At 35.7% G+C, this 25,058-nt stretch overlaps 1 protein-coding gene across 1 annotated transcript in view; it reads left to right on the forward strand.

Annotated features, from left to right (window-relative positions):
- The window catches only part of CSMD1 (CUB and Sushi multiple domains 1), a 1,107,925-nt gene that overhangs the window by 1,036,798 nt on the left and 46,069 nt on the right, over window positions 1–25,058 (forward strand). The window contains exons 51-54 of the mRNA XM_017739215.1: window positions 7,049–7,243; window positions 9,681–9,854; window positions 16,146–16,319; window positions 19,629–19,802. Coding sequence (XP_017594704.1) covers window positions 7,049–7,243; window positions 9,681–9,854; window positions 16,146–16,319; window positions 19,629–19,802 — 717 coding nt within the window. The remainder of the gene's footprint in view (window positions 1–7,048; window positions 7,244–9,680; window positions 9,855–16,145; window positions 16,320–19,628; window positions 19,803–25,058) is intronic.

The following is a 25,058-nucleotide window of genomic DNA, read 5'->3' on the forward strand; positions in this document are numbered from 1 at the left end:
CTCCCGCTGGTTTTCTTGGAGGTAAATGTTTTTTTTTTTTTTTTTTTTTTTCTTTTTCCCCCTCCCCCCACCAAAAAGCATAGAATCTGATGGGTTAATATATGCTCAGGCTACGTAGGAAAACCAAGGCACCTCCCAGGGTGGGGGCGGGAGATTTCCATTGTCTCTTACAACAGACTCCAGGTTTGTTGCATTACATGCAGTCCTGTGGTGCAAGGCTTTAGGAATTACTCTGGGGGGCACTTCAGGAGGTCTTTGATGGATTATGACACCCCCTCAGCTGCCTCTCATGTGAATGACCCATGGATGTGGTCTGTGGGGTAGGGGTTTCTACAGCTGGGCCAGTTTGTGTAAGGGAGGATGGGTGTTTATTGCCTCTGATCAGCGGTTACACCTGAAACCTCCTCTCCCTCACCTCATTTCTGGCGGGAAGTCTGTGTAAACCCAGCTTCTGTGGGCTGTAGTCTCCTCCACCCCAAACTCAGCCAGGGAAGAATCTCTGCTGTGTTTGGCTTTCTTGTAGATGCATTCTTCTCCTTCAGCATTGTTCGTTTCTTCCTAGGCCTGAGACGATTAAGAAAGGGTTTTCCCTTTATCTAATCTTAGTGGTTTAATTTACAGTCCAAAGTCCCAGTCAGGTATCTTCAGGGAGGCTTCTTTGGTTGTAGCTTCTTTACACAGTTTTTGTTATAATGAGCAAAACTTTATATCAATGTTTGAGGCATGAACTATTTCAATCTCTGACACCTTACTGAGCTTCACAAGGTTTGCCTTTATCTGCTGATTGGTCTACTTGTCAAATCCATGTCTCTCTAGTTAGCCTTTGCTCTTACTGCTTTCCTTTTCATAGAAGTATGTGAATGCATAACCTAGAAAATTGAGTTTATGGTTCATTCTTCTAACGTCTTAATTGGCTGAGATAGTCCCTATAACTGCATAACTTTATTGCTCTTTTTCACTATTCCTTTAGTACAGTTATTCATAGATTTAAATCGGGTCCTTCATTGGCTTGTGCTAATTCATCAAATTTCACATATTTTAAGGAACAGTCAATGTGCAGTTAATAACAGTTAATATGCAGATTATGGCAGTTTTCTGTAATCTGCATATTGCAGATTTCACTGTAGATGTTTTTTTTGAAGGTGTGGTATGCTGAGCTGTAACAGTGATGGTTCAGACATCTTTTTTTTAGAAATTAATTGAAAAAGAATTATAAATTTTACAAATTTTAGGTTTATAAATTAGTATTTTTTATAATTTTCAACATGTTTGGAAAATATCTAGTTATAGAACTAAGAATAATAAGTAGTTCTGGAAAAAAAACATTAGTTGTAGTAAAATGCAAAAACAAATTTGCTAAGATAAACAGGCAAAGATTCGCCATCAACTCATCATAGATATTGTGCTGGTGGTTTTTATTTGCTAAGATATTCAGAACATCATACCCATTTTCTTTAACAAATCCTGAGGTCAGTAAGTATTTTCTGAAGTATTTTTTCAGCATTTGGTATGTAACGTGGAGTACTAATTCAATGAACTGTAGTAAAATAGTTCATTAATTTAGCAATTTTTAATTAGTCTAGATACATTAGACTGATAACAGATTGGCTTGATATAGCTGACTGGATTGACAGACTGATACTGAATACCACACGATCCTTTTGTTTATCTCTTTTGAGGCTTAAAAGCCTTTCCTGTTTGAATATATTGACCAACACAAAGAGCTTAATTTTTTTCCTTTCTATCAGCATATTGAAATATCAACTTGCTCAAGTGATCCAATTTTGTTCTTAGGTCTTTGTTCATAGATTCCGTTATGTACAGGATCACTTGGTTTCTTACTGTCTTCTAATTTTACTAATACTTGTTAATTTAAACCACACCAGTATCTCAGACATAATACACCTTAATGTTGCTCTTATTTTTGAGCTAATAATGAAGTTATTTAAAAGGTTCTATTTGAAAAATGTAGGTCATTATTGCATTAAGTTCACCAAATAGCAAGTCAGAAACGCCCGTTCCCTTTTTTTGTGGTTGGTTAGCTACCAGCTGGGGAATAGCAATCAAGTATCATGTGCTATTACACTTGAAAATAACAAGAGCAAGTACTGCTAAATAGCAAGTTCCTGTATTTGAGATATTTTTCCGTCAGGAAGGTTTTACTTGTCTTTTTTATTTCTTTGAAAAAAATAATTACACTCAGAGTCACAATATTCAAGATACTCTTTAAGACCAACCTTCAGGTGTTTTTCAATACTTCCCAGAATAAGCTTTTCCATGAAGATTATTTTTCACTTTTGATATTTAGAGCAGTAAAGGAGTAAAATTTTTCACTGAAGTGAGACGGATAGGCCTGTAGTTTCTGGGGTCCTCCTTCTTGCCTTTCTTGAAAATTGAGACAATGTTCAACAGCTTCCAGTCAGCTGGGATCTCTCCAGATTCCCAAGACTGCTCAAAAATCATCGATTGAGGTTTTGCAATGACATCATCCAACTCTTTGAGGATTCGTGGATGAATCTCATCAGGTCCCATAGATCTGTAGGGATCCAGCTGGAGCAGCAGATTACACACAACTTCAGGCTCAACTGGAACTTGATCATTCTCGTAGTCATGGTCCTCCAGCTCAGGGCATGGATGGTGCATCATCCATGTTGAAGATGAGGCAAAGAATGCATTAAACACCTCTGCCTCGTCCATATCCCTGTTCATGAGGTGACCGTCCTTATCCTGTAACAGGCTGATGTTATTTCTACATTGATTTTGCCATTAATATATTTGAAAAAAATTCTTTCTATTGCCCACAGTATTTCTAGCCAGCTTCAACTCCAGTTGAGTTTTGACTGGACAAATTTTCTTCCTACAGTGTCAAGCAGCATCTCTTTATTCCTCCCATGATACCTGATCTTGCTTCCACTGGGCATATACCTTCCTTTTTTGCCTTATTTCCAAGAGGAGATCCCTGTTCAACCAAGCCAGCCTTTTGCCTCACCTGCTTGGCTTCCAACATTCCTGTGCCTTTACGGAGGCAATATTTAAAAAGTGACCAGAACTGATGGACCCCAACACCTGCAAAAATATTTTCCATGCTAGTTCCCTGAGCAGGGTGAATTTTGCTCTCCTCATTCCAGAGCTGAGGTTTTGCTGGCACTTTCCTTCCTCTCAACAGAAATTTTAAAGTCAGTCCCTTCGTGGTCGCTGTGGCCAAGACAGCCAAAAATCTCCACCTCCATTATGAGATCCTCTCTCTTGACAAGCAGTAGATCAAGGAGGGCATCTTTCCAAGCCAGCTCCCCTTACGTCCTGTTCCACAAAGTTGTCATCCAGGTTTTTTAGGAATCTTCTGGGCTGGGTTGTAGCAGCTGTGTGGTTCCCCCAGTTAATTTCTGGCAAGTTGAAGTCCCCCATAAGGACAAGAGCAGTTGACTTGAAAGCGTCCCTTAGTTCCTCAAAGAATAATTCATTGTCATCATCTTTGTAGCTGTAGGTCTCAGTAGACTCCCACAATGACATTCAGATTACTTGTTTGTCCCTAGATTCTTATCCAGAAACTCTCAACTAAGCCATTTCCAACTGTGAGCTCCATAAATTCTAACCCTTCTATTGCATCAGTGCCACCCCCTCACCATCTGTTGCTTTTTCTGCCTTGCCTATCCCTCCTAAAGAGCCTGTAACCATCCAAGGGGACACTCCAGTCACAGGACTCATCCCACCAGGTTTAACTTATGCCAATGAGATCAGACTGGGACTGGGGCAAAGCATTGAGCTTGTCTTGTTTCACTCATGCTGTGTGCATGTGTAGAAACATTTTAAGTGTGGTACTTTGTAGCCTGCACCTTGTGAAGCAGATTGAGGGATCTCATTAGTGCTTGTTTCCTCCAGTTTTGGCACACCATACCATCGCTCATGACTGCAAAGCCCGGTATTTTCCTTCTCCCCCTTCCAAGCTGCTTTAAAGCTCTGTCAACAAGCCCTGCTAGCTCCTGTGCTAGAGCTCTTTTTCCTCTCTGAGAAATGTGCATCCTATCAGGTGTCAGTAGACCAGGTGTTGAGTAGATCATCCCATGGTCAACAAACCCCAAATTCTTCCGCTTATGCCAGTCTCAGAGCCACACATTGACCTGATAGATCTGTCTATCTGGGCTTTATAACAACTCTTTTTTATGGTAATTATATGTCATTATGAATTCCCTGCTTTTGAGTCTATTCAGAATTATCAATATATGGAGATTTTCATGTCATTAAAATGGATAATCTTAATCATGATTTCAAACTATAATTATGTTTTCTGACCTGTATTTTATGTAAATAAATATTATTCATACATTTTTGTATAAAAATGCCTGGAGAAGTAAGAGAACATCTTCACATCTGCAAGAAGTTGAGATAATCCCTTATAGAGTTTCATCTATGCAAATGAGAATTTAAATAGTGTCCAGACCGTAATTTCCAAGAGACTGACCATAAGAGGCAAGTCGATGCACTCATTCACAACTCATGTGCACAAAATCAACCATCTGTTAATAGTCGCTTTCTTGTTTCTTGAAGGATAAGGAATTTAATAAATCAAAATCAATTCCTGTAAAATTAAAATTTTTCAAGCAGCAGTTTTAGTTGATTACATCAACACAGCCTAGAAGTATATTCTGTATTCAGGAACATCCTGAATTAGAAACTGTACATCCATGCATTAGAATCTGATAGTTGTTTGTAAAGTGTGCTTGCAAATCTAAGTGTATCTATAGATAAAGAAAGAATAAATTGTATACTGACCTCAGTATGTAGAGGTAACATCTATGCGACTTTACATATTGCGAAATAGCTGAGCCTGTCTTGAGATATGTCCTATGGTTAAGACTAAAATTGTTGCCATTAGACTAAATAAGAAGCTTGCTTTCATATTTGAAAGAACCAATAAAACTATTGCTTGAAAGGAGGAGTGATAAAAATGTCACAGTGGATATGCATTAACATTAGAAAGGCATTAAGTTCCTATTTAGCATATTTTTTGTTTTCTGAAAGACCTATATGATTTTCACTACAAGATGTTAAGTAGAGTGCTTCAATATGTATTTTTTATTTAACAACAAATAAGGAAAATGTTTCTTCGTTTACAGTTTATAATCTTTCTATATCTGTGAAATGCAGTTTAGTATCAATACCAAAATAAATTAAATTAGTGAGTAGGAAGTCCTCTATTAACTTGGGATACTGTTCTTAAGTAGTGAAAATATTGTTATAAAGGCCCAAGTGAAAACCTAGTAAGTTTCAAAGTGATTGTACACTGGCAATCCGTCCTAAGATATACTAAAAAAAAATTCTAAGAAAATATTCTGCATTTCAAATCAATATAACATTATAGTCTGTCATTTGAAAGTTCTTCAAATTATTTCTCCTCTTACACATCTTCATAGGTATGCTGTGTTCAGTTCTGTTTTTCCTGAATGCCAAAATTTGCAATGGGTAAGATAAATATTGGAAAATGTAGATGTATAATTATAGCATTAGCATCTAAATTTTTACAGGAATTTTGATTCTTTCACTTTCCTTTTAGTTCAGTGATTGCCTGAACTAGTCTCTTTCATCATACATTCATACTTGTGATAAAATCACTTTATACCTCTCAGACAGTGTGAAGTCTAGAGAATATGCATGTATGTATGTATTTATGTATTTATTTTGCCAGGTTGTTAGTCTTTTCCCTGGTGGAATGGTATTAATTTATTGTAGCATAAATGAGAAGCAGACTTTTCTTTTTATTTCATCATTTGGGATTTTTACATACTTCCTCCTAATGCTTTTGTCTTCCACTAAGCAACTTATAAAGAAACTAAATTTCTGCTACTTTTTTGTTGGTTTTTTTGTTGGTTGGTTGATTTTCCTCAGAAAGTATAGCTTTTCTCATCTGTTTCTGGGGTAGTAGTTTTTTCTAAAATATTTACTTAGTGAATCTCACTTAGTGACACAAACAGTCACTAATTCACCCAGACATTTTCTACAGCAGGGAAATCCTGAATAACATGGTAAAAGATAACAAATATAACTTATTTAAATAATCATAAATATTTCCATAACACTAGTCTAGAGTCATAGGCACATTAAGAGAGAATCCATGTCAATATTGTAAATATTGTAAACATTCTGTGGACTTAAATTGCAGAGCGTCAAATTGAAACTGAAAAAAGAACATAAACTATAGTTCTAGTCAGTAACTGCATTCTCTTACAAAATATGAAATACTAAAAGCAACAGAACTGAAATAACTCTAAAAATCTTCCTAAATATCATCAATTTTTTTTAAACTCTTATAAGCTGGAATGAAATAATTTTCCTGTATACCCACAATATGGAGTTTTATAGTAATTAGCATTTCAGTGTGTGCTAGCAGCTTTTACGGCAACCTGTTTTAAGAACTTCTTCAAGCTTTGTGAACATCACAAAGCAATATTTGCTTTCCCTTTTACATCCACTGTAGTCTGTGATGTGTTTTGTCTCTGAAATTTTTAATAAATGTCATTAGAGAGCATAACTGTACGTCATTGTTCCACTGCATCTCACTAAATGAAAATATACTATAAACTCCAGTTCAATTTGTAATACTCACTGTATGAGAATTGCTTTTCTTAGAACTTGTATTTCCAAAATTGTTGGGGCCCTTCCCCCCTGCCATATGGCCCTGGGAGAGGGGCCCTGGGGGGAGACACGGGGTTTCCCTGCCCCTGCTCAGCCTCGTTCCCATGGGTTGGTTTGTGTTCCCTGCGCGGGCAGGGACCCTCGGGTCCCGGGATTGCCTCAGTTCCTCGGCCGAGCCCCCGCCCTGGGGGTGGAGAAATAAACATCTCTGAAACATCTACCAAGGATCTGTCCATATATATTTCTTTTCCATGGGCCTCCTTGTTTGACACGTGTGTTACAGTATCCGCACTGTAACACAAAATGACTATGATATTCTAAATCTTAGATAGTGAAACACCTGCCAGTAAGGTAAGACACACACCTGTAAAGAAATTTAGGGTCAGAATGCCAATATGTGTGTGTCCTTTCTTCACAGCTGTAACCTGCCCCAGCATAGAGACTCTTCTCTCAGAACATGTTGTCTGGAGACTGATTTCTGGGTCACTGAATGACTATGGAGCTCAAGTCATGCTCAGCTGTGCTCCTGGATATTATTTATTGGGTCAAAGACTCATACAGTGCAGGACTAATGGAACCTGGAGTATTGGCAATGAGAGGCCCACCTGTAAAGGTAAGGAACAGACTCGCTTAAAGAATATCCTATGCTTTTTAATACATATATTTTCTTCTATAAATAAAGGTTTTAAAAAACTATTTTGCTCTCACATTCCAATAAGTAAAAAAGTGTGAAATTTTTATTAACTTGAAACTAAATTATTCCAGCTCCTTAGGTGTTAAGTACAATATGCTTCATACAAGAGCCAATGAAGTAGCAGCAAGAGATCAATCTGTATTTACTCAACTAGATGGTGTATAAGTAGGTAGAAAATACTGGGAGAAAATGTTATTACTTTAGAAGATTCCAGATTAGAGTTAGATTAGAAGATGATATTGCTTTGACCTCAGGTGAAGCATTAAAACTGTACTGTTGGAGAAACATTCATATGAGCTTTTACAGTGTCCTCATACAAAAATGCCATAAATTACACCAACCCTGGCTTTGGATGTTTAAAGTTTTAGAGAACCTTGGCGTTCTCAGTGGAATCATGCAGATTTCAAGGGTTACAGTGCCAAAGTCTTAATAATTTTTTCCAAAACTTCATTTTTTTCTTTTACAATGTGTTATTTTTTAAATTCGGTTAACTGCAATTGTGTCCCTTTCTTTTTGTTCATACATACTCAAAAATGTAGTTTTGATATGCTGCCTAATATGCAGCTACTGTTCAGCTGCTGACAAGTCTTTGACAAGATAGTTCTTGCCCACCATCTATAATTACAGAAGTTTTATGTAAGTAGAAAATGGGGTGATCCACATCAGATGCAGTTAACCAAAAGCGAAGTATTAGATAGAGAAACACAGGGAGTTGCTGATTGAAGAGATATTAGTTAATTTATAAGAAAGGTACATTATTTTGCCTTTTGCTAGAGGACTGATTAGTATTTAATTATAGCAAACTTCATCCCCCAAGAGATATTCAGTAATATTTCCATTGGACGTGGATCATTAAGATCCAGAACTACACTGTAGAGTATTTTGAGGAGTCTGCTGCTCACTTTCTCTATGTCATTCACGTGATAAGGATAGATTGTATAAATATATATTCTAGTTGTTTATTTTCTGAAGCAGAAGGAAAGCTAATTGAAACACTGATGATAAGGGGTTTAGATCATATTTATCAATGTCTACTTGTACATAGTGTCTCTAAAGGAATTGTAAAACTTCAAATTAAAGGGCAATCTGGATTAAGAGAGAGATAATTAGTAAGTTTATTTTTTTAAGAATATGCTGAACAGATGCCTAAGAAATCACGAGATAGCTCATTATTAATGTAGTTTAGGTATTTTTAACTGTAATCTCTAATTAAAGCCAATAAATGTGTTTAGAACAGTTCATTCTATTCCATTTTAGGAATAGAGTTTGATTTTTTTCTTTTTTTAACAAAAATGTAATTCATATTCAGCATTAACATTAGAAATTATAAAGTTAGGCTACTCCACAAATTACATTAATGTGACTTGACCATAGTCAAAATGAGTCTTACTCATGTCTGGACACATAATGTACATAAGAAACTATGATCATATATGTTCTGATTATGACTGAGTTAGTTAACTGCGTAGTAGCTGGTACTTGATTTTATCCAAATTCTAAACAATTCCATGTTGTTTTCTAAAGTGAACACTTTAAAATATGTAAGAGTGAGGCCCTGGGATTTCAAATAGGAAGCTTAGTTGTGATCAAGATGCTTTTGAAAGTAAACATATGATTTGTGCTAACATATGATAAAATACAGTTGAAGCTCTTGAAGACATTGGTCTGCATCTTAAATTGCAATATTATTGATATACTTTTTTAGAAATAAAAGAAATTACAGAATGTTGTTAATTAAGTTAGAGTTTGATACATTCTTGAAACACAATTTTTCATGTGGTGTGCAATTGCTGTGGGTTGTAGCTGATGTTACAGAAAGTTTCTGAGATAATTGGTCAAGTCTAGTCTGGCAAAACCAGAAGATTTGTTGTTTTAGCAAGCAGACTATCATATATGCTCTATGCTTATGAATAGTAGTGGGAAATAAGAAAAAAGACAGTTCATAACAATTCAGAGTACTACGTGTTAAAAAGATACATAATACCTTTAAACTGACACAACTCTTAAAATGGCCAGGGAAAGTAAGTGTATTTGAGGAGTAGCCATGGATATGTTCACATGGAATATAACCACAATCTCCTCAGGAATTCATGTAATACCCTTGTTTCAGAACTAGAAATATGGATTGGCTGCAGTCAAGGTATGCACGTATCCCAAAGAATTTTTAGATTTAGAACATATGTTGCCAAATCCAGCATAATTTTAAGCCCTTTCAATGGGATACAACTCTTGTATTTATTCTTATTATGTTTATTTTTTAAGAAAACACAAGGTGATGTATTTTCTTCCAGTCTAAAAAATTATGAAAAACATTTTCATATTTCAGTATGTTTTGTTGGTTTTTTTTTTTTCCTAGTTATCTCCTGTGGTGGTCTTCCATCTCCACCAAATGGAAATAAGATTGGAACCTTAACAGTGTATGGAGCTACTGCAATATTCACTTGTAACACGGGATACACATTAGTTGGTTCTCATGTGAGAGAGTGCTTGGCAAATGGTCTCTGGAGTGGTACTGAAACCCAATGCCTAGGTAAAAACCCCAAATTTCTGTCCTTTGTTTTGTTTTGTTTTGTCTTAAACAATATCAAGAACTGGAATTCTGCTCTTGTCAAGCAACAACATTTTTGAATCAATGATAAATAAAGGTACCTTAAATATGAAAATATTGTATACTGAATGTGATTTTGTGCTATTCTACTAGCATTTATCTTTTTATTAGAAATTAAATTGTATTTTATGTCGTTGTAATGCTTTTCAAACCAGTATGGTTTTTAAGTGACTCAAATAATTATCCACATAGCATTTTTCTTTGTGAACCAGGGTGTGTGATGAAACTAAGCTTCAAGATAATCTTCAATTAGGAGTATTCCTGGTGCATTCCAACTACAGTTGAGTGTTCAGCGTATTGAGTGTTCAGTCAGGGGAAGCAGACAAGAGGCAGCCAAAATCTCTTTCAAACGCTGAGATTTATATAGTTTGGACATAAAGTTCTCACCTCAACTCTTGCTCTCTTCAGATTCACTCATATTGGTTTACACTCCTAATACAGACATATAAGAAAAAGGTTCCCTTTTTGAGTAACATTTGAGGCTAAGCAGTGGGTTTATTCTTGGTTGTGGACAGTATATTTATTTCTGGAATATGTTATTTGCTTTGTCTGCCTTAATTTTGCAGATTTTCTTCTTGCCTTATAGCTGAATGTACTCAGTTGTTCTCAGGAAAAGAGGAATTCTGCTTTCCTCTTCAGAGCTCAACCTCACATAAAAAGCATCTTTCTTCTCTGCTGCCCCGCTATGCCATTTTAGCAGAAAGACAGTGTTCCATGCTTATCTTTATGTTCAGGTATACATGGGAATGTCCAAGCATCTCTCCTGGGTGGAGGAGTTTTACAATGGCTTTTGCTACACTGTGGATCACATGCAGTCCTCTGGTAGAAGGCCTCAGAAATGAGTCTGTGGGCTATGTCCTCCCTGCCCCAGACCCAGACAGAGATGATTTTTAGCATAGCTGCTGAGTTGGCTTTCCTTGTGGATACATTCTTTTCCCCCAGACTTGTTTACTTCTTAGACCTGAGATAATTGGGCAATAGAACCACCTTTATCTTATCTCAAGTTCCCATCAGGTGGCTTAACTTTCTGTCCAGATTTCCAGGAATTTGAAGAGGCTTCGAATGTGGGGGAAAGGTTTGATGACCACACATGAGCAGTGGCTTTTTTATACAGCTTGCCATAGTGAGTAAGGTCCTACAATGATCTTAACAATGTTTGAGCCATTAACCATTAACATCTCAATCTCTCACAGATACTAGGCTGCAGCAGAAAAAAAAAAATAGAGACAGAATATTTTCAGAAAAAAAAATAGGATGGAATTATGTAACTCAGATCCGAGTTAAGATTTTGTAACCTTTCACTATGTATTCCTGATTGACACCTTCATTTTGCAACAGTAATGTTTGTAGTTCAGTTTTTGTGAATATAGTTTTAGAGTATATTGTCTCTTAAGATACAGAATGGTCAAAGGTAGTGACCAGTCTCATAGAACTAACCTAACTTCTAAATGTCAGTTCATTGTTAGTGACTTCCCAGCAAGATGCAGTTGTTTCTGGAAAATTTCTTGAAAATGAAGAACACTTTTCTTATTTGATATATTTTCATACCTTATTTTTTAATTTGAAATATCCGGTATTAAGAATGATGTCATTTTGATGTAGGAAATAAGCATAGGATAGCATAAGCATAGGATGTAGGCATAAGCAGAGTACACTAGTTGTTACTTCTTTTGATATTTAGAGCAATAAAGAAGTAAAATAAACTTTTTTTACCTAGGAAAAAAATTCCACTTAGGTGCTGTTTAGGGGAGTGTTATGAATCAGCATTACTTTTTTACGTGCATAAGTTCATCAGTTCCACAGTGTAAGTATACAGGAGCTTTGTATCTAAAAACACATCAGCTATCTATTGGTGTCAGGTTATCCCTGAAGTGAGGCTGACTGACATTTAAATATGTTGGAACTGCAGCTGTGAATATCCAACAGCCCAAAACTTGTATGTGTAAGAGTGTTTTCCACAGCCATTTCTTCTGTTCCGAGTATACAAACTCTATTGTAAAAAAAAAGAGCTATGATCTCTCTAGGTTTTTCCAGTGTGTTATACTATTCATTTTGTCTAATTCAGTTTTTTATAAATCCCCACTGAAATTGGTATAGATTACTACAATCTCCTTACAGCTAAAACTTTTTCCCACCTGACTATTTGCATTCTGCATTTTAAATTATTTTTATAGATCTAATCTCATTTGTAATGAACACAGGACCCCTTGCAGGAGCTATTACTGCAATAAAAGCATTGCTTGTCTTATGATGCTTCCCAATTCTTTTTCTGAAAACTTAGATGGACTTCAGTTCCTATTTGATTGATTTTATTGTTCAATGAAGCCCTTTGCTTAGAACTGTTAAATGCATGGATCTACCTCACCAGACAAAAAAGATCACATTTAGAGCTGGAAGGTTAATCACTACTTAGTCTTCGCTATTTCAAAATCAGACAAGCTCTATAGTGACAAAAATATTGTACAGTTTTGAGTGTGAAAGTCTAAATTTGAGTTACCCCATGCATGCTGCAGAAAATTTTGTTTCTGCTGCTAAGCCCTTTTCTCCCTCTCTTACACTCTCTCACATAAGGTATACTAATATCAAGTTCTTCAGACACTTAATATAGATGCAATTTAGAATACAATCCAAGGTCAATGGAACTATGTAGGCTCCTCCAGAGAGCAATCCAGGAAAGGTAAATTCTTAAATTTTAAAGCTGGATGATGTGAATTCTGCTAGTTGAATATTCCTAAATTTCAAGGACAACATGCCCCAAATTTATTTCAGAGGTGCTTTTAAGACTTACCTGAAGCCTGTGAAAATCAGAAGGCAGACACCCAGGGAGCTCTGAGTGAGCCTTTCCATTTCAAAGGAATTATGACTTACAGATGCTTTTTGTCTACATTGTACCTACATGAATATAATTCAGGACAGTTATAGGTGAAAATAGGTATCACTTTATGTTACCCACTGATCCATGTAGAATCAATTTATGATTTCAGTCTAAATGAGTACACTAATTTCTGTATCTCAGGAAATGGTTTGTCAAACCCTTATTATTTGTCTCTAAAGAAAGCTAAAACCAAGAACTGTAGTTAATGAGTCTAAGGCTCAATATGAGTCCTAAATCTTCAGGTTGTTAGTATTACATGTATTTTTTTATTAGTTATACAAGGATAAATATGAATTGTTAGGCAAGATTCCTTTCAATTTCACTCACTCTCACTGCTGATATTATGTATCTTTCCCTTTTTTCCTTCCAAGAGTATTTGCAACTATAAGTCACAAAACCTATGTGTTTTTATGCATGCTTTATGTGTATGGGTGACCATAGGTTCATATAGGACATAGGGCAAATTTGAAGCATTTAAATTTGCCTGACTCCATCTGTAAAATCAGTGGCACTTAATCATGGATCAGTGTGTTTTCCTGTGTTTTTATGACTTTCAGGTGCAAAACTACACATAAACAAGTCAAGGACATTCTTAAAATCTAAAGTTAAATATAATCTACTTCATTCCATCTTTTACTTATATGATATATATAATGCCTTAGATTTATTGAAAATATCCTGCTGCTGACTGTGCTTGTGTAAAAATATCTAATCCTTTAATTGATAACTCATAGGTAAACTGCAGTATAATATCATGATACTGGCTTATATTTGAAATTAGTATTTTAAAAAAATAGAATTATTTATATCTTGCTTTCCAGGTGTTTTAGAATAAAACTACTGAACCAACCTTGATGCATGTGAATAATTTTCTAAATTCTTGAGGGCATATTTTATTAAAAAATCCCTTCACAGCCTTCTTAATTTTCTTTAATTTTAGTTGATGAGAAAATTACATATATTTTGTGTCACTGCAGTGCTCTTTCAGTTCCTGATATGTTGGAATAGTTAATTTAAATGAGTCAAAATTCCCTGAAAAATCCTTAAATACAGTTGGTGGAATGATCTGTAAATGAAATGTCTCACATAATAAGTCCAGCAACTTGTTAAATCCCCATTTAAGAGAAAATGCATAGTATTTTTCTTTATGCCAGGTGGCACGTTTCATCTATCTTTTTACTTGAAATTCCCTGTGGTCCTGTGTTTGTCTTCAATGCAGCTACTGCTTTTCAATTCTTCACGATTTAGATCTAGAAAATTAAAAAAAAACAAATGTATTCCTTTCTATTTCACCTCAGTCCCTGGAAAAAAATTAGGGAGTAAATATTAGGAACTAATTTCTAGGCATAGGGATAATAAGAAAATTGGGAACAGGCAAGATGGAGGAATCAAAAGCAAACCTTGGTAATCTTACTGCCTTTTCCAGTGACTGAGGTGTAGATTTCAACAGTAGATTTCTTTCACTTTGTGTTGTAGCAAAACTTTGGAAACAATCTCCCCTTGTATCCTTGTAGCCAAATTGAGAAGACAGGTACTGGATGGGGGGACTGCAAAATGGATGGAAAAGTAATTGAGCCAGCAAAATCTAAGGGTATTGTTTCTTGATTCGAAGTGTGACTAGGAGCCAGTGGACACTGAGGATGAATACAAAGGCCCATACTATCCAGTCTCTGTCGGTCACTTGGATAACAAATTGGGATGCAACAAGTTTGAGGATGACACCAAATGATGGGAGAACAGTTGATGTGTGAATTGTAGTGCTGCTAGACAGAGGGACCTGGAGGAATGGGCCAACAGGAAGCTCATGAAGTTCAGGGTAGACAAATACAGAATCCTGCACTTTGCCTAGAATAATGCCATTTGTGAGTATTCTTGGAACTGACTGGGTAAAAACAAGCTTTACAAAAAGCACCCAGGTGACTGAGTGGAGAGGCTGACTAAGAGTTAAAAGTGTGGCCTTGCAGTAAAAATATCACAGACTGGAGTGTATTAGCACCAGTGTAGTCAGCAGGTCATGGTTATTTTTTCCTCTTCAGCACTCACGCGGAAAATTGTTTGTAGTTTTTGTGTCCTCCACCATAGAAGAGATATATTGCAAAATGAAACAAGTTCAGGGGAAGGACCCATTAGGGGCCAGGGGCTGGAGTATCTTTTAGACAAGGAGAGGCTGAGTGAGGCTGGAGGAGAGAGAAGGGTAAAGGTGAGCATATTACTAATTTGGACTGAGAACAATAAGGTAAATTATTCCATGACGCATTTCAAGGAGAAAAATATGCTTTCCACATCCTCTGTTGCCATATTCTCTGTCGTAAAGGGAAAAGTTCATACTTCTTCCTCAAATTTGCAGAACAATACCACAATGTCTTCTTGGAGGCATCAGCAATTCTACAGTTAGGATTTTTATAATAATCCTGTAGGTATAAAAAACCTAATCAAGTGGTATATGTTTTATCCTTCTAATGTTTTAGAGGAGCCATTAGGTGTGAATGAATACAATCTCTAGCATTATTAAAGGGGCTTTATTAGAAAGGAGTTTGAACCCCAAAGAAAAGTTACAAACAGGTTGCTGTTGATGGATACAGCCTGCATGAAACAGAAGAGATCACATACACACAACCCACTGTAGCTGCAGTCTTGAGCCTTAGGTCCCAGTCTTCACCTCTCAAAATGAGGATTTAGCATAGTTTCGGATTAAATTACTGCAGTTTTAATTAATCTGTGTCACCACAAAAAAAGAACTTTTTTCTCCTCCTGAATTAGTAAAGAGAAATAGTTTTCTGAACTAAATCATTACTTTGCTTCCTCAGTGCCAAGACTGCTATTATCCTGGAATAATGCATTCTGTACTGTTTTAACAGCAGCTGAAATAAGGAGCAAAGAGTGCTGGCAGATATTCCTTCCTGTTCATGCCTTCATCTATCTGGAAAATGCTTATAAATTCATATTAATGTCAAAATTATAGTAAGCTCTTCTTTATATTGCTTTGCAGTTTGGTCAGTACCAGCAAAAATACCCAACTTCTGCTCTTTTTTTACAGTGAAGTGCCTTAGTAACGTTGCCTTTTTCTTCAGAGAAGTGTGAGGTCTTTAACTCTCAAACCCATACTATTATTTGATAATTGAATTCTCATTTCTCTAATTCATGATTTTCTTCTTCAAAAAAGTCAAAGAAATATCATCTGTAGGTTTTATACCGGAGAACTTGTTCTGCACAGTGCAGTAGTTGACTCTAAGGATATTGTTTACTGAAAGGAAAGTTGAAATTTCGATTTTTTTCTTGTAAATTTTGGCAAGTCTTGTCAAAATACACATTTTTAATGGGATTTTCTTTTATCGTAGCTGGTCACTGTGGCTCTCCGGACCCAATTGTAAATGGTCATATTAGTGGAGATGGTTTCAGTTATCGTGACACTGTAGTCTACCAGTGTAATCCTGGCTTTCGGCTTGTTGGTACTTCTGTCAGAATTTGCCTACAGGATCACAAGTGGTCTGGACAAACTCCTGTTTGTGTCCGTAAGTAAAACTCATTTTTCACTGAATTATTGCTATTATTTTAAACATAATTGAGCATTAACAGTGGATTGGATGTTCAAAAGTGTTTGTGCTCAGATCAGATATTTATTGGACCTATTGTCAATTACAGGGGTTGTTACGATCCAGTTTCTAACCTACCACGGACTTGTTAATATTTTCAGTAACTCCTGATTTCTGTTGTTTCAGAAACAGGATGGCATAGACACTGAAGGGGTTTGAACAGCAGGCTGCAGCTGTGTAACTTAATCTGTCATTTTCTCTTTGTCCAGGTATAGTTGTTATGTCAACCGTGGGCTTGCTGAGCCTCTCCCCTATTTTTTCACCAGGAGTAAAAAATTCCTTTGTATATTTGCATTTCTCAGAGAACAAAGCTGGACTAGTGTTCATTTGTGCAGTTCTGATGGTGATTGCCCGTTTTTTTCAAATTAGCTTCAAGTTGACTTAATGCAAGCCAAGGCATGGCATTGGGTTATGCTACATCTGGTAGAAAAGATGGTAACTTTTTATAGCCTTTAATATTTTCTTAATTCACCTGTTTTTGAAAATCACATAATTAATTGCTAGAATTGCAGAGTCTTTCCGTCTCTAGTTCCTTCTTCATTTGTGTGGCGGGTTATCTGACATTTTCTGAACCATCACCCATTTAATCAGTCAAGTCCAATTCATCTGTTTTTTATTTTACTACCTTAGTATGTAGTTGATTTTATTTCGTTTTCGTTTCAATTTAATTAATGAGCCCCATTTTTATACTTTTTTTTTGTTATTTTTAATGGAGCATTTGTATCAACTATTTCAGTGCTGCATTTTTAAGATGTCTACAATTCAGACAGAAGTATTGCTGTCTACACAGAGAGAGTCACTAAGATGTTCAGCTTTTCTGTTTAGTCCATGTTAGATTTCTAAATGTTCAGTATTTTTTTTTTAGGGTAAAATAAAAATTTCTAGCTGTATACGGTAGCAGGAAATATCTGCCAAGTGTCATTGTCCTTTTAAAATACTATTTTTATCTTCAAGTGATTTATATTTGTCAAAGGAAAAATGGCACTAGCTAGCATTATTACTATTTGTGCATTCATTTGACTGTGCAGTGAATAAAATCCCTTAAAAAGAAAGGTGAAAAGCTGGTTTGGGGCAGGGGGGGAGGGACAGGAGGCTGTTTCTTCCTAAATGGATGTTATCATTACTGTTATGAGAAGAACTGGCATCAGTTTTTGTTATTAGGGGTTGCCTAACACTTTCCATTACAACATAGTTCTCTTTTGCTTAGAATGCTGACAGACTAAGGATTTGTTTTATGTCAGCATCCAAAATTCAGATTAATTTCTGCCTTTAATTAATTTATTTTTAAGAAATACTCATACAAATCAGACTGTTATTTTTGAGATGTAAAGTGAAAACATACTGTTCATCAATGCTAGAAATGTGTTCTACTAAAAAATTCTTCTGACTGAGCATTGTGGAGCATGAACTAGAAATATGTTTGTGGTGTGTTGACCTTGGCTGGATGCCAGGTGTTTACTGAGCTACTCTCATTTCCCTCCTCAGAAAGACAGGGGAAGAAAGCAAGACGGCAGCTTACTAAAACAAAAGGGAATGGTTGCATGTGCAAGCAAAGAAAGATTTTGATTTTCTACTTCCCATCAGCAAGCAATGTCTGTCCGCTTCCCGGGAAAGAGGGCTTCAGCATGTGTAATGGTCGCTCCCAAACAGAAATGTAAAGAACAGATGCTGCCTCCCCTCCTTCCCCACTGCCACCCTGCCTTGCCTCTTCCTCCTCCTTCCTCTTAGCTTTTACATCTGAGCAAACATCATACGGTATGGAGCATCCCTTTGGTCAGCTGACCTGGTTATATCCCCTTGCAAGGTCATGACCACTCCCATCCTACTGGTGGGAAGGTGGGAGGTTGGGGAGACAGCACTGATGCTGTGCAGTGCTGCTCAGCAGTAACAAAGCTCTGGGGTGTTATCAACACCTTTCTAGCTACCGATATAAAGCACAGCACTGTAAGACATCCATCTCAGGTAGATCCAATACAATGGCAGAGATATTACAAAGATGTTAGGGGCAGTACCCTATAAAATTTGCCCCAAATTGGTCTTTATTTTGTGAGATTTTTACAGAAGATCACAACTTCTTATATTTTTAATTTACTTTGAAAGGATTTTCAGGTTTGTAAAGTACCAGGCATTGTATTCTTAATATCTAAGGAAGCCTTTGTAGTTCTCCACCCATGACTACTTAAGCTTCTTAGTTTCATCTAAAAGTCAGCCTCCTTCATCTTGCCAAATTTGTGACACGCAGGTCTTTCCCTGTCTCTTTACTGGATAACGAGTTGGACCACACTTTAGCCAAGTATTTTCTGAAGGATCTTTCCACTTGCTGCTTGTTGAGAGTTAATAGGAAGTAAGAAGATTCCTGCTTAGTTCTTCATGAGTAGCAGCACAACAGAATCAAAAGAAAAAATAAACCTGTGTACAGGTTATTTATTCAAGTATGATAAAACACTAGCACAGAGTTGAGAAGTTCTGTTTGTGCATGTGTATATGTACAATCTGATTTTGCATTGTCAGTATCTATGCTTTTCTATATTTTCCTATAATATTTTAACATCTTGTCACATGGAAAGCTAGAGCTTGACCGTAATAAGCTTATTGTACAAGTTTTGTATTAGCAAAATGAACATACGTAATATATAAAAAGGGGAAGATTTACTCCCAAAAATGACTTCTCTATTGTCATAAGAAAATCAGATTAAAAGAATCACTATTTCAGTAAAGCAATGCAAGATCTTTGAAACTGTAATGCTTCAGAACTCCAGAATGTTCTGAAATAGTGCATCAAATTTATTTGGCACTACTACATGTTTAAGCTTGCTGGGAATAAATATTTTCCTTTATCGGTATTAGTAGGACTTTTTATATGCATTTTTAAAGGTCTAATACATATCAGATGTGTATGAAAATGCATATATTTTGTGTATATATATATAAATAAAAAATAGAGATTTAAATTTATTTTTATTACAACTTTCAACATAAAGTAAAAAGTACGTTCTAAGATTTTTAAAAAAAAAATAAATTTTTTCTCCTGGCAGTAAAGAATTCTGAATAAATATATCCTATTCTTTTTCTTATATGTCTTGTATAAATGTCAAAGCCAAATTCAGAAGGGAATAAAAAAAATAAAAACCTAAGAGCCAAAACACCAAAAGAGCTCCAACCTGCAAGTGATTCCATGGATCAGTACTTTTCACTTAGATGCTAACCTGGCTATTTTTCTTTTAACAGCAATCACATGTGGCCATCCTGGGAATCCAGCTCACGGAATGACTAATGGCAGTGAGTTCAATTTAAACGATGTGGTAAATTTTACTTGCAACGCTGGATACTTGCTTCAGGGTGCTTCTCGAGCACAGTGTCGAAGCAATGGGCAGTGGAGTAGCCCTTTACCCAACTGCCGAGGTAAGAAATTTTTACCCTGCCTCAAAATACTGGGATATAATTCACAAGTCTGTCCTTTAGGAATTTATTCCCACCTTTATTTAAATTTCTGCATTTCTGTATTGGAGATTGTTGTTAGGGCTGAGTGTTGGGGAAGCCTATGCTTTTCAGTATTTTACCTAAAACTTCTCAGACTGCAATCACCAGCATTTAGTTTATAGACATATAAAGTGAACTTTGTATCCCAAAAGTTACATTACACTAATAAATTGGAGTTGCCTGTCTAGCCTGAATTAGCTGCATTTTAGTACAGTTTCCATAAATGGTAATTATAAAATTGAATATGTATGTATCAAAACGGTATTAATTATTTTGTTTCCTAGCAATACCTGAGAGATGTGAAACCTGATTTTTCTTACCCCACAAAAGAAAAGGGATAAAGTAGGATTTAATTCTGCTCGTTTTTTTTGCAAAGACATTTGAGCTTCATTACTGGTGTGCTATGGGTAAGACGGGCATGTTAGATATATGAGAATGCAGCAAAACTTTGTGATATGAGGAAATCTGTATCAAATTTACATATTAGGAAAGGACAAACAAAAACCATTTTAAAACACAATCTACAATTCTTGGATTGAATTCTTTATCCAGATCGCAGTAGTGTAATTAAGATTAAAAGTCTCTGAAGTTAACCTGGTTTTACTCCTTCCATTTTTGACCACTGTTTTTATTTATTTTCTTTAACGTTTGTCTATTGTTGCAGAATATGGAGCTAACAGCCCATCTTTGGTCTGTTCCACCAATGTCTTTATCAGACACCTAAAATCTGTTCACTAGTTTATTGTTTTTATATGCCCCAAAATAGCTTCTACTGCTATAGTACATACTTTCTCAATGCTAAATCCAGTAGGATACTGATATTTAATGATATTGTGAAACATTTTCTTTTGAATCACTGAGGCAGACTGAGTATCTTCTGACTAAATCATAAATACAAATTGACAGAGAAGTGAAAGGCAGGACATGAGGTAAATCATGTAAGATATACCGAAAGATTTCAAAGGCCTGGGGAAAACTTTTTGAGATGCTCTATATCCTCCAGTGCTCTTTTTGTGAAGGCTCTGGAAGGAAATGTATTTCAATGGCTCTAATTTACAAATGTTGTTCCTGGTCATATTCAAAACTGGAATTCTGGGGTCATTTTTAAATGTTAATAACAGTTCTAATTTCCAAATATGCAAACCAAAAACAAATTTAAAAATGCTTAGTGTCTTGAAAGCGTCTGATGGCTATGTCTGCTATGGAACACGCAAAGAAATAGAACACAAAAATTTCTCCAGAAATGCAATGGTTACTAAGCTTTTCTTGAGTATTTTCTTTCACTAGAAAAATGTTAAATCAGTGTAAGTACTATGCTTTTTGTTCTCTGTAACTTGTCTTTTATGGGCGAAAGGAAATTGCAGGCAGAAAAGTCATTCTAAGGATACAACATTGGGACTAAAAATCATATAATAAGAACTTAACTTCAGCTATTGTACCTTTATTATCTCCACCTGTTGGTTTATTAAAAATCTTATTGTATTACAACTGTTTTTCCTAAGAATAATAATTATCTTTAGTGATTAGCTCATCATAATGTTTCAGAGATAGCTGATGCAATTTCAAGCTCAGTGTGTGTGGAATTAGATCTTTCATTCTCATTAAAACAATAAAGAGATGGCAATTCCCTCAGTTACTACCCTCAGAATTTATTCAAGTGAGTTAACTAACATAACAATATAATTATTGGAACAGACAAACAAGAATTAGCAAACTGTTCCTATTTAGGCTCATGTACTTTTTTTCCCTTTTATACTGTTTTGTTTTGCTAGACTTAAGTGAACAAACTCGTCTGTCTCATCTGTGAGGCATTTAAGTAAGGTTTTATTTGTTGGAAACTTTTTCACTTATACTATAGATGCAATTTGAATCTGCTCTGTTTGACTGTCAGAGGCAGAAATTGAACAGCTTTACTGAAGTTTAACCCCATTTACAGGCTGAGTTATTCAGCTATTTACATTGAACTCCATTACATCTATTAAAAGGAAAACAAATCGAAGTGGAAGCAAGGCAAAACAGTGCAAAGACAGATTTTACAAAAAGAACATAAGAATTAAGACACAGTTACTGCAACATTATTTCAGTTGTCTCTCCAGTCTACTTTCATTGTCCTTTTTAAATTTATTCACATGAATCTGAGTTTGATCCAGGCCAATTTATGGTCTGAAATCTTGTTTAGGAAGATTGGTTTTCTGAAAGGAGCGAGTATTATAGATGCAACTCTCCCAAGATCCATTCACTTGAGAATGGTAAACTCCTACCAGAATGGAGTGGCCTAGAGTTCCCTTAGTTGAGTATTTACACTTGTGTCTATTCTCATGCAAATGGTGTGAAGCTGGACTTTTGCCATTCACTCAGTGTTTCTTCACTTCGTTCTTCTCTTCACTCAGTATTTCTTTCTCTACAGAAGCATATATTTTTCAGTAACCATCTTGTATCTCTTCCATCATGAGCTAATTTTGTCACCTGCTCTGTGCACCCCACTAGAACCCAGAGCACTTTGCTGCTGATCACAATAGCACTGTAGCTGCTCACCGCCATGACCAAGTTTAACGGATTTAAAGGGTTTGAAAAAGTTGTTGTGAAGTTTGCAATTTGTCCAAGAAACCTCTCCTTCTGGAGAGGAATATACTATCTAAAGTAACAATAACTTGTAAATGTATTTGTGCACCAGAAGATACTTAGTTGTAGTATAAAGGGAATACTCAATATCCACTTCAGTTAAAGCATATCAGTGTTAGTAGTTCTATACCATTCTCCTAATATATGCATCTGTGATCTAGACATTTGGGGGGTTCTTATTTCAATTATATGAAAAACTAAGTGTTGTAATAATTGCCTTGATAATTGGTATTGTTTCTTATTTTAGGTTAGGGTGGTGGGTTGACCTTGCAGTTAGTATGTAGCAGTTTCTCTCTGCTGTTCCTTCTCAATTCTCTTCTCTGCACGTGTTCTCTGCAGGCTGCAGAAAGTATCTACTCCCTCATGCACTGCCTTCTCCTCTATACTCAGTGGCCCCTTTTTTTGCTTCTCACTATTTGTGTGTGTGTGTATGTGTGTGTGTATGGCCTTCTCTCTCTGGTGTATTCTGCCCTTTCCTAAACACATTTGAGAGAAACAAACTTTTCTCATGGATTCACCTGTGATTTGAGGAGAGAGTTGGGGTTGTTCAGCATAGGGGAGAGAGGGCTCAGGGGAATGTTGCTTATCATCTATACTATCTAAGCGACAGTGTAAAAAAAGAGGGTCAGACTTCTCAGTGGTGTTCACTGAAACTACATGACGCAAGGGACACAAAACCAAATGTAATGAAAAGCTTTTTAAATGTGAGGGTAGTAAAACACCTAAATAAATTTCCCTGAGATATTGTGGAGTTTCCATTCCTATTCAAAACCTAACTGGACAAAGCCCTGGGCAAACTCTTTAGTTGTCAATTCCAAGTTCAAGTATTTTTGTAGAGTTTATGACTAAAGGCTATATAAATACACCGACAATAATATTCCTATGCAAAATTTGGTCTCAGTGAATTGATTAGAACTTACCTAAACAGGCAATAGCACTTCTTCTGGCATAAGCCTTTACTTCTAAAATTGCCTTTTATCTAATGGGTGGAAAACATTTGTTTTAAAGTTCATTGTTAGCAATGAATTATGAATTTGTTTACAAAGAAAGTAAATCTTCCAGCTCTTTAAATAAATATGCTGCTGGGAAAGGATTGATGTTCCTGGCAAACCTGTATCATTTAATTCAACAGAGATTTTACATATGACCTTTCTTTCAAACCTCGGTTGAGTTCACCTGAGTCAATAATGAACTTGGCATTTGGCTGAGACTGTACATGAAGTCCTACAAATTAAAGATTGCTGCTTGAAGCTATTGCTTCATTTGGCTGAGACTGTACATGAAGTACTACAAATTAAAGATTGCTGCTTGAAGCTATTGAAGAAGTTTATTTTATTTTGTTTTATTTTATTTTATTTTTATTTATTTATTTATTTTGTTTTGTTTTGTTTTATTTTATGTTGAAACTGAGCTGTTATGTATGCATAGGAAACCTTGATATTTTCGGAAAATAAAGCTGGAGCAGTTCTTAGGCACCCTTTTCCAATGATACATTGCTTCTGTCTGTTGTGTCAATAGCAGGTTAACTAAGTAATCAGTGACAGAATATTTAGCAAGGCAATTATATGGGGTTTTTTGGCTAAGAAAAAAGTAATGCACACAAAAGATCATATCTGCTACTTGAGAGCCATATGACAAAAACTTGTATGAGACAAAGGCTTTTAATATTTTTGTATATCGTAAATGCACTGAAGGCACTGAATTACTTTGCAATGATATTTCCCCCTAATCCAAAATGCTTTTATCTGTTCTGGTTGACTGTTTTGGCTCACCAAGTAAAACCTTTATTCTCTTAAAATGTACATTTATTTTTTTAGCATTTGATTTGGACCTGTGTTCTGAGGTAACATAATTCTTAAAATACCCATGCCTTGGAAAAACTATGTTCCACTGTTTCTGTTACAAGTGGAAAAAATGGCATGTTATGATGTTTAGGTACTTTGTGAGATAGAACCCCCAAATTTATTTAATTATTTAAACAGTGGTATCTGTTTAAAATTTTATATTTAATCCTTTCAATAGATTTAGTATTTTTTAAAGATTGGCAATAAACTCTTCTGGAATGTGAAGGTCAGTGAAGTATAATTTAAAGTTCATAATTTGTAATTCTCCAAATGAATTCTATCTTTACCTTTATTTATTTGATAAAGAACAGGTCAAGTAGTTTACTTGCCTTTAAACTGGAATCAAATGGCATCAGAAAAATTACAATACCCAGATCTCTATTCTGTTCTGCAAACCTGCCTGAGTAGAGCTTGGTGCAACCTGAATGTGCTACCCCAGAACTAGTTATGAAAATATTAAATCCTAAGCCAAGTAAGTTCACTGTGGATTTTTTTCCATTAGCAGTTTGATACCACTTTCTATTTATTCTTTGGAAGCACAGAAAGCCAATCTCCATGCTGTCTACTTTTCATAATAACTCTTAACCACCAAAATGGGAACCAAATCAGATGGTCTCATCAGGGCTCTGCACTCCTGATTGTGCTGCAGGTCATTTTGCCATACATTATACTTGAAGTAAGAACTGCTGTATTAAACACCACACTTTCTGCC

The sequence above is a fragment of the Corvus brachyrhynchos genome, unplaced genomic scaffold, assembly GCF_000691975.1.
Source record: "Corvus brachyrhynchos isolate BGI_N302 unplaced genomic scaffold, ASM69197v1 scaffold136, whole genome shotgun sequence".
NCBI classification, from domain to species: Eukaryota; Metazoa; Chordata; class Aves; order Passeriformes; family Corvidae; genus Corvus; species Corvus brachyrhynchos.